Raw genomic sequence first — 20302 nt, 5'->3', positions numbered from 1 at the left:
CATGTATATGCGCTCTTACATAATGGGAATCCCAGAGTTTTACTTAAAGGGTAACTAAACCCCTGCTCAGAGTCTGACTCCACCCACTAGCAATATTTGAAAAATGCTGGAAAAGTGGGCAGACCCCAGCGGGGATAGAGGGGACGAACGTGCACCTGAGGGGAAGGCGTGCACCTGAGACCCGTAGTGACGGATTAATTGACAGCTGCTGTCAGACTCTAAAATGGAGAGTGACTGAAGTGACGCAAGTAGCTTTGCCACGGAGCGGTCTTTTGAAGTCGAGGACTTTTCTCCCCCACCTTCACCTGAAGTGGAGGAGGGTGAATTGTCTGTGGACACAGGGCCGGAGCCATATCAATTCGAGCCGCTGGCTCAAACTGCGGTTTTAACTCCCGCATCGCGATCGGCATCCGACGATGCTAGCGAAGCAGCCGCGCAAGGGAGAATGGGGCCAGTGTCTAGCTCGTACTAAGGGCGTGGTGAGCTGGAACCTGCTTACATCAGCTCTCACCGCTTACGCCACGTAACTACCGCGAAACAGCCAATAGGAAAATTCAACTGCAGTAGCCACCGTTCAACCTGAAGAGGGCAGCACTCAGACGTTTTTACACCATATATTGTAGAATTAAAACACTTTATACACAAATGTCAAAAAAATTACTTGAATCAATGACCAGTACTAATAAAGCCCCATTCTTACAGATCATTAACTAAAAAAAGTTGGTTTAGGGTTTAGTTACCCTTTAAGAGGGAAACCCCACTATTGCACAGCAATTCTGCTGACGGTCACAATGGAAAATTAAGGAAACAAACAGAGCAACAAATCTGGAATATCTGGAAATAAAGTGAAGCAACGGAGAATAAAATAGCAAAATCTTCCTCGGATGCCAAGTTTGTTATTTACACAAGTGCAGTAGGGAAATTATGCTGCTGTGGTTAAAGCTGCTTACAGACCGAGCTGCATGTATACAGGAGTAAAGTGTATGCCACTTTGCAGTGAATATAAGTGGGAATGCTACTTTCTCACAGTCAACCACTTTCTGGTGTCCATGTCTCTGCCCTCCCATAGACACATATGAACTATTCTTGGATTTTTAATTCATCTGCAAGTGGCTCTGCTCTTCTGAACTAACTTGCATTTTTAACCATGTTCATGTTCACCCTTATGGTTTTCCAAGCTTGTATTCCCATTTGCAACACAAAAGGAGATGTTAAGCAGTATGTTAGACCATTTAATATTCTTTTTTTTTTACAATGAAAGTGAATGGTGACTGAGGCTGTCATTCTACCTAACATCTCCTTTTGTTTTGTTTATCACAGAAGAAAGTAAGTTAAATGGGTTTGGAACTACATGATGTTGAGTAAATGATGAAATATTTTTTGGGCAAACAATCACTTTAAGAACAGCACAATAATCAGTTAGAAAGACAAAAAGCAGTAATTAAATCAGGATTAATGTTAACAGGTGCAAGAACAGACCCTTTAAATAGATTGAATCCCCGGAATTACTGACAAATGTGACTTGACAGTAGAAATGAATCTCATTTGTGTCAAAAACATAAGATTAACAGGGATGTAAAGTATACAGTATGACTGCAGTGAGTAGATACTGTATGTCCATGACCGATTCTCCAGCAGGAGATGACAGTGTGAGAGAGAAAACTATTAAAGTGTGATGAAAGAGGGAACGAGAGGCTGGTACTTTAGTAAAATAGAAACAAATAGCGATTTGCTCAGGGAGATAGTGATAAAGATATAAATGAAGGTGAAAGTGGCATGATAGGGAAAAAGTAAGATGAGAGTTAAAGTGTGTGGGGGAGGTCGTCAGTATGTGTCTATCACTGCTAATGAGCTCCGAAGGCTAAAGAAACTGAGGCAGTGACAACAGACTTTAAAACACTGCTAAACTGTCTTTTATCAAATGCACTGTCACTCTCACTTCTTCTGTTTGTAGCTTTCTCACGCTTTTATCCTCTCTCTCCCTCTCATAAAGGGATATTTCAGGTTCAATAGAAGTTAAGCTCAATCGACAGCATTTGTGGCATAATATTTCTTATCACAAAAATTTACTTTGACTTGTCCCTCCTTTTCTGTAAAAAAAGCTAAAATCTGTGTTACAGTGAGGCACTTACAATAGAAGTAAACTGGACCAATTTGTACTTGCACAATTTGCACTTCCTTAAAATTCTCAATGTTTCAAAAGTTTAGCCACAAGACGTAAACATTATGCGCATTAATATGATTTTAGTGTGATAAAATCATTTCCTTGCCTTTTCTGTGTAAAGTTATATCCAATTTAACAACTTTGTAGCAATGACGACATAATTATTTTAACAGAAGAATTAATGCAATTACATTTATATAACAATAAGCTTCGCATTACTGCCTTTAAACCCTCAAAAAATTGGCTCCAAATTTTGTGGTAATCCACATAATACCACAAATGCTGTTGAATACGCTTAATTTGTATTGAATCCAAAATATTCCAATTTATCGAAGATGAAATAGTATGTTATGTGTTTTCCTCTGCAATGCACTGAATCAATGCATTGCCAATAATGTGCCTAAATATAATAAATGGCCAAGTACAAGACAGCCAAGTGTACAGTATATTGGCAAAATTGTATTTTCTTTGACTAATTGTTATGCAGTTAATAAGTGTTTATGTTTCTGCTTAAAACACTTAATATGGTGAATATGACTAGAGGTAGGTGTATATGACTAAATGTGCTATACCTGTGCTTATCTCTTGTAGAGGCAGCGTACCAGCACAACCTGACTTATTTTTATAAGTACTAATTGGGTAGACAGCAACCCTATTAGGATGCACATCTTCGTCAAGTCGCCTCCACGGGAAATCGATTTCTTGATCTACGGAGACTGGTGTGAGTGAGCGCGAGCGCGTAATTGTATACAGGGCGGGGGGCGCGAGACACATCCCGCGGGTGGAAGCGCCTTTTCCTCACAGAAATCGAACAAGTGAGGAACTGTTGCTTCTTGACGGTATCTTCACAAAGAAACGACTGTCTGTCCACAATTTACCTTTGAATTATCTTCATCTCTCTTTTTTGCAATTTGGTAAAGAACAATATCCCATTTTAACAGGTGTTAAAAGCCTCACCTTTAAGAGTTTCTTGATTCCTTACGATAGAAGTTGGCGCGCACAAAGTGTGTGCAAACTGTCTGGAAGAAGCAGAAAAGGTTGTAGAGAAGCAGCAAAAGGTGACGACGGACACAGGTAGAAAACTCAGAGTAGAGTGACCGTAAAAGAAAAGCCCGAAGGGGGAGAATTCTCTGACATAATCTGAGCTGTTTGTGCGCGAGAGAGGAGCAGTGCGGGTTTGCGGAGTCACTCGTCAGATTTCAATTCTCTTGGAACATAAAAAGGTAGGCAGTATTATGATGTTCTCTGGTCATTTATTCCTCACAAAATGTTCTGCAAACTTCTCATGGATTTTTTTTTTCTACATTCATTTACCTGACAGCAACAGAAAATTAATTGACAAACAAATTATATATATTTAAAAAAAAATTGTTTAAATATGTAGTTAATATGCAAATGTTGATATTTGAGTGCAAATGGAAACATGCAGTTGACTTTATTGTCATCTGATTATTTAAATTATGAAATTTGTGATCATGGAGGCTGTTTGTTGCTTTGAAGAAGGGGGTAAAATGTATTGTATCTGCAAATCCTGATGACAAAATGGCAATAATGGAAATAAATAAAATAGAAATGACGATTAAAAAGATATTGCGTCAATTGGTAGCTATATCAGTCACCTGGAGGCCTATAACTCACATGCAGCACTGTTGTATTATATGCTATAAGAACTATTGCATTAAGGCACATTTTTTAAATGCTAAAGTATTGAACACACATAAATAATCTTATAGAACTTTCTCAGGGGACCAGGGGATCTCTTGGGAGCTTCTGTCAGAAGTTTTCTATTTCATCGCATTTCAATCTTTTTCTTTGTCTTTTTTTATTCTTAGAATATCAGTGAGATATGTCAAGATGTCAGAGGTGGTTGATCTTGGGACCTGAATGTTACTAAACTAAAGTTTGATGATGACCAGCCTGGACTGATACACACCCTGAGTGCTGTGAACCTGATTTAAAATTATCTCACCATCCATATACCATCAGGCTAACGAGACGTTTATAAGTGGAGAGCTTCACTTGAATGCTGAAAGCTTGAAGAGTGACATGGAAAAACTAAATAATTTATAGTGTGGAACAGTAAGAGATTTTCTTGATAAATTTAAATCAGGAAAATCGAGTGCAGCCACAACTTTCTTCTATACGTGGAGGAACAGTTTGTTTAAGTGCTGCAGTGGATATGGACTCTTCTGGGAATTCTCCAGAATCACACCGCTTCTTGAACTTAACATGGAAAAATAATACAGAACCTCACTGCCATCAGTACTCCAATCTATAAGGAGACACCACCGCCACACTGCAACCCCCGAGATAGAAATACACCTCCACATCTCCTGATAGAATATCAATTTAAGGACCAAAATTTGGAGACACCAAATTCCCCATGTTGCTCTTATCAGACAACCTATATATATTTCTATGACCATTTAAACCCTTCGGATCACTGAGAATTGCAGCTTATGGATAACTGGATTGGCTTTCACTCAGCAGTGATGGTGGTGGTTTGTCGGCTGGCTATTACAATTCTGATGTAGTAAACACAAGCAGAAGAGGAAAATATTGTAGATATTGAAACCATTAAGCCCAAAAACACAGTGAAACTTTAAGCCCAAAAGAGGAATTCTTGTTTCTAGTAGGATATTCGACTCTTCTTATTGCTGGAGGTGGATTTTTCATATAGAAAACAATTTCTCTTTGGCTTATTTCACAGACTCAAACAAAGTTTCATCGTGTCTGATTCTCTCATTAATTAACTTTTTTATCTTACCTTAGTACTTTTTCCTTCCCAGAGTTCATTCTGGCAGGGCCTGCTTCTTCTAAAGGAGAGGAGGATTTCCTCTCTATTGCTGCCTCACGCCTCAGCCGTAGGAAGCGCGTTATTGGAGCGGCAGTAGGAGTGGCCATGGTACTAATACTATTAGTCGCTATTCCCCTATTGGTCCACAGCACAAAGCTGGGTGGGTCTGGAGGTGGAGGTACGCATTATGAGATGCTTGGAAGCTGTAAGATGGTCTGTGACTCTCTAACACCCACCAATGAACTAACACCTGTTTCCCCACCTCCTCATGACATCCCTGGACGCAGAGGGGGTAAGTTGGGTTTTCGTGGTACCCAAGGGCCATCAGGGCCTGCAGGCCCACGTGGCCCCCCTGGAGAACCAGGAAAACCAGGTCCTCCTGGACCCCCAGGTCCTGGCCCAGGGGGTTACATCCCATCATTCTACAGCCCCAAAATAGCCTTCTATGCTGGTCTGCGCAAGCAACATGAGGGGAGTGAGATACTCAAGTTTGATGATGTGGTGACAAATGTAGGGAATTACTATGAGCCTACCACAGGCAAGTTTACCTGCCCTCTTCCAGGGATCTACTTCTTCACCTATCACGTACTCATGAGGGGAGGAGATGGAACTAGCATGTGGGCTGACCTCAAGAAAAATGGACAGGTATGAGAATGCAACATAATTTGTATGAGATGGCAAAACCTTAAGATATCGTACAACTTGGCTCTTACGAAAAGGTACGATTGTTAGACACCATCTCCACGATGTGTCTCGGGTGATCCAATCACATGTGGTCAGGTGAGACACATCGCTGTTTACACCTGGTCACTTAAAGGCATCTTCTGTGACCACTTGTGTTCGGATTTGGAGGGGAGGGACTCTGTTTCATGACGACATACATCAATCACACAAATCGTTTGTTCATTTTATTTGTCTGCTTTTGAGTAAAAGTTATATATTTACATATTTACAAAAGTACATATTTGTACGAGCCAACTCGATGTATGAACTTTTACAATTTTGCCATCTTGAACTTTTATTATAATTTGTCACGAGGCCAGGTTGGAGAATGTGCATGTATGACTGTGTGTATATGTGTGTGTGTGTGTACAGGTTTGGCTATACTTGTGTGGGACAAATTCCATTACTTCTATGAGAGTTTCTTACTAATTTAGGTTCAAAAGTCTGTGTTGTATTTACGCAATAGTAAGTTTGGCTAAATTGTTGGCTAAATTGAAAGGTCAGAAGAGAATTAAATGTGTTATAAAACAAGAGTTTGATATAAGTGAAATATAATAATAATAATAATAATATATATATATATATATATATATATATATATATATATATATATATATATATATATATATATATATATATATTAGATTCACTGAGGAAGGATTATGGAATACATTTAACATTCAAATAGAATCCAGAAAGGCAGTTCTTTAATTATTCAACAGTAATTTTCGTAGCCTATCACTTGAGGCCTTGCTGAAGCTACCAACAGTAAGGCCAAGTCGGAACAGATATTAGCTTATGTTTGAAAGCAATGAAATATGTAGATATAGAAGACAATTAAAACAACTGTGATAAAGAGCATGGTTTATGTCGTTTGTGTCAGCACTTAGGCGTTACCTTGTATGACACTGTTTGAGGAAATGTGATCTATTCATATGGGCTTGAATGTGAACTAGGTGTGCCTTATTTTTGCAATCCATTTAAATCAGTTTAACAGAATAAACCTCTTTTAGACCTTTTTAGAGTCAGAAGTAGTCAAGTCATTTTTATTTGTATAGCACTTTTCACAATACACATAGTTTCAAAGCAGCTTTACAGAAAATTAAAAAAAGAAACCGTTTACAATGACAAGTGTTGCATTAATAACACACAACACGCTTTCATTCTCTTTCTCTGGAGTGGAACGAAATGCAACAGCTGGAGTCAGTCCTCACAGGACCCGTGGATTTAGAATAAATGAAAAAGTAAGGAGAGAAAAACCTCTCCATCTGGTGAAACATGACACAGATCTGGGATTCAGACGCTCTCAACTCAACCGCTCAGTTTTGATTTTTACTAGTGGAACAGAAAGCAGGGATAATCCAAAGAGATATGAAATGTTCCCTTGGTAACACGTGTTTACATATACACAGTATTTCAGACACACACACACACACACACACACACAGGGTTTCCTGGAGCTCTCAGCTCTTTGTGAAAGATTTATCAGACAGGAAGTGATGAAAACCATTTAGTGGGTCTATAGTAACCTGTCGGCTTCCCTTAATTACAATGCCATTGACATGACATAACACCAGCCTATTAATGCCCATCAGGGGTGGAAAGAGTACTGAAAAATAATACTCAAGTAACTTCTTAAAAAATTTTTTTGAGTAGAGTAAAAGTACCTGTCCTAAAAACTACTCAAGTAAGAGTAAAATAGTAGCTCACTTAAAAGTACTCATGAGTAGTGAGTATTGAGTACCGAGTTGCGAAAGCTATGCCCTTTATAAAAAAAACTCTATGCTGCAATTTAAAAATGTAGCACACGTACCCTAATTTACATTCTTTCATGGCAGCTTGCCAGAAAGAATAAAAAATATAGGTATTTGATAGGTAATTTTGACAGACAACTTTTAAAATACATCACTTCTCTATGATACTGTAAACACTACATGAATCTGATTTAAAATATAAAAAAAATAAATAAAAAAAGGGTGATTACAGAAATGAAAATGATAAAATATTTTTTTTCAATATCATAAGGTATGAAACATTACATTAAAATTAGTTTATGTGCAGGGTCTAAATTTCCCTTAATGCCAACTGAGAGAGTTATTGTTGAGCATTAAAACATGTTCAAAAAAATGCAAGGAATGCAAAAAAAAAAACCACTAAAAAAGCAGGGTCACTTGTCACTTTTTAGAGGTGATATAGCAGTTGTTTGGTACAGGGGCCACATCGGGCTTTAAAGGAATAATTCACACAAAAATCTAAATTCTCTCATTATTTAGTCACCCTTATGCCATCCTGGATGTGTATGACTTTCTTTCATCAGCAGAACAAAAATTAAGATTTTTAGAAGAATATTACAGCTCTTTTTATCCATACAATGCAAGTGAATGAGTGCCAAAATTTTGAAGCTCCAAAAATCACGCTAGTCACACTACATGTGACTCCAGTGGTTAAATATGTTGGGTGCGAAACAGATAAATATTTATGTGCATTTTTGATAGAAATTCTCCTCCCTTTTAGTCAATCTCCACATTAACTTTCACTTTTTTCTTCAATTGTTTTTGGTGATTCACATTCTTTATGCATATCGCCATCTACTGGGTAGGGAGAAGAATTTCTAGCAGACTTAAATATGGATCTGTTTCTCACCCACGCCTATCATATCACTTCTGAAGACATGGATTTAACCACTAGAGTCACATGGATTAGGCTACTTTTATCCTGCCTTTATGTGCTTTTTGGAGCATCAAAATTTTGACATCCATTCACTTGCATTGTATGGAACTACAGAGCTGAAATATTAGTTTGTGTTCTGAAAAAAGAAAGTCATAGGCATCTAGGATGACATGAGGGTGAGTAAATAATGAGAGAATTTTAATTTTTGAGTAAACTATTTCTTAAAAGCTGCAGTATATAAGATTCAGAAATGCTTGTTATTAATAACACCTGTGGCCGTAAAGTGAACAGCAGCTACCTGTTGCTCGTGCACACACTCCATAGGGACCAAACATCGACCAAAACAATGATGTAAACGTACAAAATGATTGAACGTGATTCACCAACATCATGTGGTCTGATGAGTTACCATAATTAAAATGACACAGTTGTGATTGTTTTACTACAAACTTTGAGACTTTTTATTATATTTGATTCTCCAGTGCTGGAACAGGGCTAAAACAAAGTGTGGATATAGATCTGACTATTCAAGACTGTAGTTTGAAGTAATCTCTTTTCTTTGTATGATACATTGCATGACTGCATTTATACGATAGCCTATTTCGGCGTTAGCTAGCTAGCCAGCTTTATCAATAGCTGTTAGCTAAATTTGGTGGATGATGACAGTAGCTGTTTATAAAATAAAAATAAAATTTTAATTCAGTATTGATGTGATTCCATCACAACTGACATTGTGATGTATATTTTATAATAATAGAATGTATATATCTTCTGTATAACCAAGTTACATTACACTAATGAATGGGTATTTTAGCATTATCTTGAACATTGTCTAGCATTCATTTCATGCGTTAGTGTAATTTAGTTAAATTTACACAGATCAATCCTTATGGCACAATATTTCATATGCTTTGCAGTTATGTAAGCTTACCTGTCCAATAAGAAGAACGCCAATTCAGGGTCGGGTTTGATCCCCAAAACCGAACGAAGATCCAGGAATCAAATACCCTGTCGATATTTACTCTAGTTTTCACTCGACCACAATCACTTTCCCGCCAGACTGGATTCAGTATATACATTTTTTTGTTTATTTGTTTGTTTGTTTGTTTATTTGGCTTACTCTGAGTTTGTGTAGGAGTCGGTGTTGTGCTGGGAGCCGGACGTTTGCTGGATTCCATCTCTAAGATAACATTACCTAGTGTTGTAGACAGTTGTCGCTGTTGAATAGCGGAAGAGAAGCACTGAGGCACGGCATAAACGTCATATCCTTTGGATTTTCCTGCCAAAACCGACCCACTCCCTTCACATAAAAATCAGTCTACAGGCTCTAATAGGCAACCTAGGAAGTCCAGGAAGGGATAATTTTTCAAGTTGCGTTACAAGCCGTTCACACATTGGCAAAAACAAAACAACGAGCACATGGGGGGCCACATTGTCCTCCTTTTGAGATACAATGTCCCACATTGATTCAGTTCTTGTATCTTTTAAGCCCAGAAATATATGTGTTCTCATTCTAATGCATGATGCACAATTTTCTGAAGTTTGTTACTGGTGGAATGTGCTGCCTAAAGTATTGCTCTGCAAATGTTGATACTATTCTATCTTTATAAAGGCTACGCAAAATTATAAATTATTTTATCATCTCTACTTTCCTGGTAATTTATTACACAAAATAACACTCTCTCTACATCAGAGGTCAGTATTATTTACAAACAATAACAATATTATTTAAAATATTATTATAAAATATTCTAGATGTAGATCATAGGCTAAGTGTAGAAAATTACTCAAAAGTTTATCATCGATATCACGGACATCTTTCTTTTTTTTTCAGATAAACATCAAGATTGTTTTATCACCCAGCCCTATTGATAACATTGCCTTAATTCTCTCACATCAAACCCAGTAATCAGAAAGCTAATTTACAGGCTACATTTTAGACAGAATCTAGAAAAGTTTACCTCAATATGTTTCTTCAAATTAGAGGCAGGATTAATGCTGATATCTGGCTTGAGCAAGTTAAACTCACATGACACGATCATGCAATTGGCCTTTTTCACTGTAAAAGCCCTTTTAGGTGCGGCCGTGATGTTCAGCTGTAAACTGTGCTTGAGGCATCCTCAACATCCATAACAGTTGGCGCTGGATCTGCAGCTGCCATTCAAGTTTTTTACGTGTGATTTGATTTGACAGGAGTCACGAGACTCTCCCTAGCCAATCATGTTGATAGATTAAAAAAAAATCAGGACAGGTAAGAACACAGATGAGGGAATATAATGTATTAAATGTACAGTTACAGTACTTAAAATGTACTCAAGTACATTTTTAAACTACTTTAAAAAGTTAAATTCTTGTGAAAAAGTAGTAATTACAGTAATGTGAGTATTTGTAATTTATTACTTTACACCCCTGATTCCCATGTCTGTTAATCATAAATTATCCAGTACAAGAGTGTCTAGTTCTATTAGATCTATGTCTTTGCAATTCAAAAATTGTTTTCATATAGAAACATAAGAATTTTGGTGATGCTAAATTACTTTCTATAAACAAGTCTATACTTGTGTATTGTTTGTTTTCCAGTGCATATGTGCACATCTTTAATAATTGATTCCAATGTACAGGTATATTGTGTGTAATTCAATGATCAATAGATTCACACTTTAAATAAGTGGATTCATCTAATGTTGCCATTTCAATTCACTATTTACATCTGTCCTATATCAGTATGCAGTCCATAGTAAAAACATGCAGGTTATATAAAATAAACTTGTTGCACTGTACATCAGTTTAGTGTTTGTCAACTTTGAACATGTATTTTCAGTTAACCTAGAATGTGCTACCTGTAGTTACAACTAAGTTAACTGGTTTTATTCAAGTCAAATATGAATTGACTTTAAATCAACCTGGCTTTATTAGGTTAGACCAATGAAAGTACTTTTACTTTTTACAATGTAATAGTCCTTCTTTATATATAAGTAGGCTGAATTAACTTAAATTGGCCCACTTTTTGACAGTCATCTCAATAACTAAACGATAACAAAAAAACATTAAGTCATACGCTAAAAACATTTTATTGCTGAATGTACAATAGCTCATGTGTTGTGGGCCATAACCAGACTCCTTAGGGATTCAACACCACCTCTATTAAGTGGAGGACGAGATACAGAAAATGAGAAGATGAAGAGTGTAGGCTTAGCCACTGGCATGCTGTATTGCATATATTGTCATTCCAGTGATCTCCTCTCTGGATAAATCATTCATGTCTTTAAGATGAGATTCCCTCTTTTCCACCTGTGACACACACAAACACACACTCAGAACCGCAGTCTGCCAAATATCTATCTATATACTCATTAATTATCTCTCCCCTTAGCTAAATTATTTAACCCATCTCAAGGTCCTCTCAAAGCACTCTCACAAACATACACACAAACACACAGTGGTGAATTCTCAGGGCCAGCAAAGCCTTCTTGCTGGCCTAACTTTCTTCATTTTTTTGAAAAATTTGCCTTTTTGACTATGTATTTTCAATCACTTTCCACTCCTAATTTATTTACAAACGAATAGGGAAGAACAAAAAGTTGATCCAATTACAATTTATTCTTTGTTGCTTACAAGAAAGCTTGATGGCTGTTTCACATATCGAATGCCAAAGCAGCACGTGATTTCAAGCTCCACACTCTTAGGCCTTCAGAATTTCTACAGAATCCCTCAACAGTGCAAGCGAATAGGGGTCTAAAGTCAGATTTTCAGATCTATCAGCCAATCATATTAATTTATTAGTTCTTGGTGGGTGTAGTCTTTAGGATATGTCTTCTTCAGGATTCTAGCTGGCCTTAAGTGACACAATTATGCTTTAAATGATGCACTGAAAGCAAAGAGTGTGAGATCTTGCTGATGAGTCGACTGTTATCACTTCCGCTATCACCATTGAGAAAGAGATCCTTATGGATTTAAAACCTGAGATGTTTTGCATTAAATAGGAAAGGCCTGGAGGACTGGAGTCAAGTTCATGTTTTGTGTCTAGTCAAGTCTTTTGTTCACATTTGTAGTCAGGATTGCACTTGGGTTCAGTATTGTTACAGAATACTCAGAACAACATGAACTTGAATAAACTTCACTTGAACAGAACAGAACAAAACAAAACAAAACCATGAACTTGACTTGACTTGACTTAACTAAACATGACTAGATTATGAACTTGATACAATGCTACACTAACAATACTCGACAATGGCAACATGAGGGCTTAAATACATGACATGGGTAACAAGTTAACAAGACCACCAATGAAAATGCAAGACTGAAAACAATATGTCAAGACAATGAAACATGAACCAATGACATAACAGAACTGATAACAAGTTAACAAGACAATAAACCAATGAAAACAAGACACATGAACATGAAGGGAAAACAGGACATTACATGACTAGGGAAACAGGAAATAAACTTTTCATAATAAAAGACATGAAAAACAGGAACCAACAGAATAAACATGACAGTATATGCCCCTTTTTGCTTTAATGACAACATGCACACAAGCTGGCATGGACTATTTATGTTTGTGCAAAACTTTATCAATGTTATCCCAGCATGAATTGAAAATGTTTTAAAGAGCAACTTTTGTGCTTCAATCAAGGAAATTTGATCTTTTTACAAAAGAGTTAATATGGTCAATGACAAAATCTAGCTTATTGACCTTGAAATAGTGTTACATATTTGTTATTCATTTTATTTTTATTTATTTATTCCAATTTTCAAAATCCTCAAACTTTCTATTTATTTCCAGGTTTATACATTTTCAATGTGTCTCAGACTTAAGACCCACTACATAGACTGTAAAAAGTTGTAACCTGGAATTGCTACCTTAAAAGCAATTGAATTTTAATCAGAAGCGTTAATTTTGATATTACCACATGAAGCACATTTTTATCCATTTATATGATATACTGTATGAGGGGAAGAGAGCTGCTTTAAAACAAAAGAGGAGTTGAAGAGAGCTGCAGAGGTAAAATCTGAAAGTACGAGCCCACCCAGATGAGGAGGGTGTGCAATGAGAGGCAGCAAGACAGTGTGGGATGATAGAGAGATGAGCGGAGGAGAGGAAGATGGATGGCTAATCAGAGGAGAGCCGACAGAGAGGTCGAAAGAAAGTGTTACTGCGAGGCCAGAGACACAGACAGCATCAGATCAGTGTAAGTAAGATAGATGAGCAAAAAGACAGAGAAAGTGTGAGCATGTGTAAGTGAGAGAGAGAAAGAGAAAGAACTTACTGACCTTATCGCAGGTCATAGATTTTTATAGGCTGATACTATAAACACATGCATTTGGTATGATTTTTGTCATCCTTTATCTGATATACAGCAGGTAGATTCTAATGTACTTTGAGCCAAGCAAAATCTTTAAACTGTTCTATATCTGCATTGAGGTTATTTTGAGAGATTTCTGAATGGGAATTTATTTGTGAAATGCCACTTATTAGTGTAGCTGAAGATGTAGGCAAGAAGTTGGTGGGCTTTTCGTGGCAGGAATGGATGGCATGGGGCTAAATAAGAAATGGATAAAGCATCATAAGGGGTGCAGGAGGGAGCTCAACATCCACAAATTAATGTCACTCAAACAGAATATCAAGCCAATTTGTTTCTCATTACGAATTCAATTAATTCAGTTATTGATTCTCGGCTCTGTAAACGTGCCTCTTCTCACCTCACTGTATGATGATCATTTTACTCTCTGTCCATCTTTTGCTTTTCACCTCCCCCTCTTTAAAAAACATCTCCTATGTTGGTGTTGTCACAGAAACACAGAACTAATTAATGTGATATGGAGAAGTTGTTAGAAAAGGCTCGAGCATCCTGTCAATTACACAGCAGCTAATGAGTTTACATCCTCCAATTAATTAATTAATATAGTTAATGACATACTGTAATCCCACAGTACCTTGACAGTCTTTTGCAGCTGCTGAAATAGACGCTCAAATACCCCCTTTTCCCTGTTTCCAGATTTGCACTTTCTGTGCTTTCTCTCTAGTTTTCTTAATTTGTCTCTCTATAGCTCGAATTTCCTGTGCTTTCACTGCTCTTTGAATGTACAAAAGGTTGCTCAAATGCAAATTCTGAGATTAATGTGTGTGTTTGTGAATAGGCCCACTGAGGAGAGGACATGCCAAACACACACTCATACTGAACTATTTATGAATCTGCTGTATATAATACAAGGCACTTATATTTTCAAGTTAATTTTTTTTTATTTAAAGGACACATACTGAGGAACACATGTTTGAAGCCTTCAGCCTTGAACCTGATGAACTCAAAAGAGAGCAGCATAAAGGGATTTATTTACTATATGATAACAATTGCAAATTCATCTTAGCTCCATATTTTTTAGCAGAATGTATGACTTATTTTTCTCTGTAATATAGAGAGTTCATAAAGCAGCATCTTCAACTGCTCTCTGTCCATCATTGCTCATTACAAAATAAACTAGAATGTATTGAGCAATGATGGACAGAGAGCAGTTGAAGATGAGCGAAAAATATGGAGCTAAGATGAATTTGCAATTATTCAACGGATTGCAATAGCAATCCGTTGAAGACCAATTTGTTAAATGAAAAGCCACTTTAATTAGATAAATTAAAGACACCTCAAGCAAAAGCAGTCATGGGGAAGGATAAATATGTTACTCAGAGGCAGAGGATTTGTGTGAATACAAAATAACAGCAGATAAATGGACCATTCATGACTTCATGAATCACAATATTAACCTTGAGCAAAGGAGAACATTCATGTTCTCAGCTTACACACAAAGCTAAATGCCTCTGAGCTTATGTTCGTGAGAGGATAATACAGCAAGTTGTCCTCCTCATAATGTGAAATATAAGAATTGGACTTGTTTTGTGAAATGCTATTTTTTTTATATACGAATATTGTTATGACCCCATCTAGGGTGTCTAACACAAAATTAAGGTATTTTTGTGATTTTTATTTAAAAACACCACAGTTGAAATAACTTCAGGAGTGAGCATTAGGGCTGCAACTAGCGATTATTTTGATAATTGACTAATCTAATAATCATTAGAACTATTATTTCACTATTCGGTTGATTATTGCAACAATTAATCAGTAGGTCTTAACCGACTATTCAGCTTGTGCCCCAAGTTCAAAGGTTGTATTAAACATGCTTACTAACAATAAAGAGTAAAAATACCTCTAAATGTCATTCACTGAATTAATTCAGTGGGGGCATTTTATGAAGTTTAATTCAGTAAAAACATTCACTGCAAAAAATTCTATTGTCATCAAGATACATTTACTTTTGAATGCAACATGCAGTATAATATATTAAGAATTGCTTTCAGAGAATGGATCTCGAATATAAGTGTATTTTTCACATTTATACTTCTGTCAGTACATCAAAGACAAAATATACTTATACTCTAGATATATTTTCTGAAAGCTCTGCAATCTTATATGCTGCTTCTCAGGTGAATGCATTATTATTTTTAAAGGATTATTAGATATTTTAAAATGTAATTTTCCCAGATAACAACTTTTTCTTCTGCACTATAGCTCCTAAATTAAATGTATGTTAATTCAAAGGGGTTTTAGATATTTAGATTGGAAAACAAAAACAAATCAAAAATGTATTTTGATGCAGTACTGTACATGGGGCAAAGACTACCTCTCTCACCTTTTTGTTCACTTCGAACTAAAAAAATCTCTCTCTCTCGTGTGCATCAGCTGGGTGCAGTGTAAATCTCTCCCCCTTAGATCGGGTCTCTTCATGCGACTCATAGAAGCACCACTGACCACACAGAGTAATGCCAGTTTTGGAGTTTATACTCATTTACGTGATCTACTTCCTTATAGTTTGAACTTTAATAAAGGATGCATTAAAGATATAATGCCGAGGTGTTTCCTTTATAGAAGCTCAACACTCAAGTTTTGCTTAAGCGGAACGCTTCATTTCACAATGAGAGTGCTTATGAATTAACTTATTTTGTATTTTTGTATAATTCTCTCATACTTTGCATTTTACATCTCCTGAAGCTGTTTGGAGTGCATCTGTGCTGTCGTCTTCCTCTCCTCAATCAGGCGCAAGCTGAAGTTCTCCTCTCGTTCCATCATTAGAGTTTCATATGATCTCATGTTACGTTAAATGAGATCATTTATGACTATTCGTCGACTAAAATTTTGGTCAACAATTTTTTAATGTCGACATTTTCGATAGAGACAACTAAACGTTTCAGCCCTAGTGAGCATATGCCAAAACAACAAACCAAAGCCCCACTAACTCCTGACAAACAACTGAATAAACAAACAAAGAAAAGAGGGCTAAAATACAATAAACCCCCTTACTCCCTGACTACCACTAAACTAAAGAAAAAGGATTTACACAATAAAAGAAAATGATTCCCACCTCTTAAAGCTGCCCACATGTGAATTAGCCATTTACAATATTTACACAAATATGTAGAAAAAGAAATAAGGTTAATCAACTATTAATACAAACAACTTTATTTTTTACAATCACACCAACAGGCAAGCATAAAGCAATCAATCAAACAACAGCACACTACAACAAACACTCTTAGCACAACAAGGTTTAACAACATTAACGGAAACAACAGGAAATCCTGAGTTCAACAGAGCTCCCCCTGTAGGTGTGGTGGGTTTTTTATACTCCCTTGTATTGGGCCACACCTATCACAGGTGGACATCAATCCTGGTTGGTCAACTCCTGTGAAAATTGGAGACAGATAAAGAGAGAGGGAGAGAACAAAACATGGAGAGAATATATTAATAATATTTTTAAGACAGATGATGATTCAAATTTACAAGTGTGCACATCATCCAAACATCCAGCAGCTACATGCACAATCTCTCAACTATTTCACACAAACTAACACAACTGGTGACACAAATTATTAAAGGAATATTCCAGGTTCAGTACAAGTTAAGCGCAATCGACAGCATTTGTGGCATAATGTTGATTACCAAAATATTAATTTTGAGTGGTCCCTCATTTTTTTAAAAAAAACAAAAAGGCAAAAATCGAGTTATCAGTGAGGAATTTACAATGGAAGTGAATGGGGACAATTTTTGGAGGGTTTAAGGTAGACATTTTAAGCTTATAAATTAATGTTATAAAAGCACTTCTGTTAAAACATGACAAAAAGTTGTAAAATTGAATAGAACTTTGCACTGAAAATGTTAGTAAGTAATTTTGTCACAATATTATCATGTTAACACACATATTGTTCACGTCTTGTGGCGATACTTTTGAAACAGTGAATATTTTTACATTTACAGATTAGCCCCATTCACTTCCATTATAAGTGCCTCACTGGAACCCAGATTTTTGCTTTTTGTAAGGACAAATCATAATAATTTTTTGTGGTAATCAAAATAATGTAACAGATGTTGTTGATTTGAGCTTAACTTGTACTGATCCCGGAATATTAATAAATCTACTACATTATAATCTACTGCATCTACAGTTTTCCACAGTTTTCTAGAGGAACTAAATGCTTTGAATGCTTTTCTCATGTTGTTGTGCCTTGAAAAACTGCCAAACAAACAAAAGCAAAAGTAACATTATTTTAAAATATATAAATATGTGCCTAGAATTTTTTTTAAATACATTTTGTATAGTCTTGTGCCATGTGCAGTTTATTTTATTGGCTTTCACGAAAGTCAAATAAATTAAATAACAGTGGCTGTTCGCACTACATGTACGTGTTTGTTTCAATTTGAGTTTTAATGGGAAATGTGTTATTTAATCTGCTAAGAGGCTGTTTAAATCACTGGGGGGAAACCCAATACACATTCAATAAAACACAAAATCCATGTGATGTTCTTCTCATTTAGACATTTGTAACCAGCTATCTCTCTTTATCACACACACACAAACACACACTCGCGCGCGCGCACACACACACACAGAGAGTTAATATTTTGTGACTTAATTTCACCAGTGGTCGGTGCGAGGCTCCGTTCATTGTGATACAGTGAAGTTATTGAGGAGTGGGCCCCATTAGGAGCAACAGCCGAGCCACTGCGCTGGGCAATTACCGAGTCAGCAATGCCCCGACGCAGCCCCAGTCCTCCCGCGGGAGCTGCCACCTCGCGCCGTTAATCAATCCGATTTAGACTGGACAGGGACACGCGCCAACACAAGACGTGCGTGACCTGCATTTTATTACGATTCCAGGAGAAAAAGATGGATAGATGGTGTAAGGAATGATCAGATACGGGGGAGAGGTGGTGGGGAAAGAAAGATGAGGGGAAGACAGGGATAATTAATGAGTCGATATGAGAAGAATTAAGAACAACGTAAGAAAATGTCGATCAATTTGGGACGTGACTGAAATACATGCTTACATATCTGGACAATTATTATTCACTCTCATTATATTCTTCTTCGAAATACAAAAGACTTTATGGATAAAATAGAAAAAAAATTAATGTATTTTTAAGACTTCTCATACCTTGGTTGGTACAGCAGTAAGAAAAGTAGTAATAATTCAAGTAAGACAGGATTGAATTATAAGTATTAACTATGCTTCGTTTATTACACTACACTCTTAAAAATAAAGCTTCCAAAAAGGGTGTTTCCCAGCAAATAGAAGAACCATTTTTGGTTCCCCAAAGAACCTTTCAGTGAAAGGTTCTCAAAATAACAATTTTCCCATTTATCTATAACCTTTATTTATTCCCTTGGTCTTTTTTCTTTCTCACTTTCTGCCTGTTTTATATTTACCACAGGATGCTTTGTGAAAAGAAAACAGAAGGCATAAGGGAGAGAGTGTGTGTTTATGTATAGAGAGAGAGAGAGAGAGAGAGACAAAAGGAGAGATTTCTAATTAGGTTAGGGGATCTAAAGGCATCTATTTGAGTTGAGAATTTCAAAAGGATTGTAAGGGACAGACAGTTATGACATTATAAAGAGAGCTGCAAAGAAAGAGATAGATGATCTGAAAAGGAAGATTTCACTCACTGTGGTCACAGTGTTTTTTACTTGAAGTAAAGCAGCAATTATCTGAATCTGAATGACAGAAATAGCCTACTGCCTGCCTGCCAATACAGTATCTGAAATCGAGTTTGTTTGAATTGAACTTGGTGTGGGGTAAATGTGAGCTTGTTCAAACATTTTTTCACCTGGCTTTTAATTACTCTTGCTTATATACTGTATATTATAAAAGATTAAAAGCCTGTTTTCTCTCTCCATTCTCTCTCTCTGTACCTGTTTTAGGTGAGGGCCAGTGCAATCGCTCAGGATGCAGATCAGAATTATGATTACGCCTCTAACAGTGTGATCCTGCATTTAGATGTGGGGGATGAGGTATTCGTGCAGCTGGATGGTGGGAAAGTGCACGGAGGAAACACCAACAAATACAGCACTTTCAGCGGCTTTCTCATCTACCCCGACTAACACATACACATGCACACAAAAATACACAAACACACACGCACATATTTTCAGATAATTACAGATGCTGCTCACCCTTCATGAAGTTAGTGATGTACAGTAAGATGTAGTCAACACCATCAACATTAGACTATTATACTATACCTGTAAATGGGGAGCATGGGCAGTGATATCATTATAAAATAACGAGGAACATTTTTTTATCTTAACATAAAATCTTAAATTATGCCTTTTTTGGTTTCAGCGTTAAAGTCAACATGAAATGGTATTTACAACCCATTTGACCAGCCTGATCTCATGAAATGTAAGTGACAATGGCAAACATTTTGCAAGCCAAAATTACATGTTTCATTACACATTTGGCTGAAATTTCCAGTGGGGGAGCGAAAAGTTAATGTAAATTTTGTTAAGGTAAATTAAGTTAAGGATGTTAAGGTAAATATTAGATGGATGTGTTAATGTGTAAAACATAACTCTCTAACCTAAAATTTTAACTGAAACATAACCAATAGTGT

General features: G+C 36.5%; 1 protein-coding gene across 1 annotated transcript; it reads left to right on the top strand.

Annotated features, from left to right (window-relative positions):
* Positions 1 to 5026: 5026 nt before the first annotated feature.
* On the top strand, positions 5027 to 20100 carry LOC127646913 (complement C1q-like protein 4). Its single transcript, XM_052130896.1, has 2 exons — positions 5027 to 5606; positions 19611 to 20100. The coding sequence occupies exons 1-2, from the start codon at positions 5067 to 5069 to the stop codon at positions 19788 to 19790; spliced, it is 720 nt and encodes a 239-aa protein (XP_051986856.1). The 5' UTR covers positions 5027 to 5066; the 3' UTR covers positions 19791 to 20100.
* The last annotated feature ends 202 nt before the right edge of the window (positions 20101 to 20302 follow it).

Source organism: Xyrauchen texanus, chromosome 7 (assembly GCF_025860055.1).
Source record: "Xyrauchen texanus isolate HMW12.3.18 chromosome 7, RBS_HiC_50CHRs, whole genome shotgun sequence".
Lineage (NCBI taxonomy): Eukaryota > Metazoa > Chordata > Actinopteri > Cypriniformes > Catostomidae > Xyrauchen > Xyrauchen texanus.
This window is presented reverse-complemented; position numbering and strand designations above follow the sequence as displayed.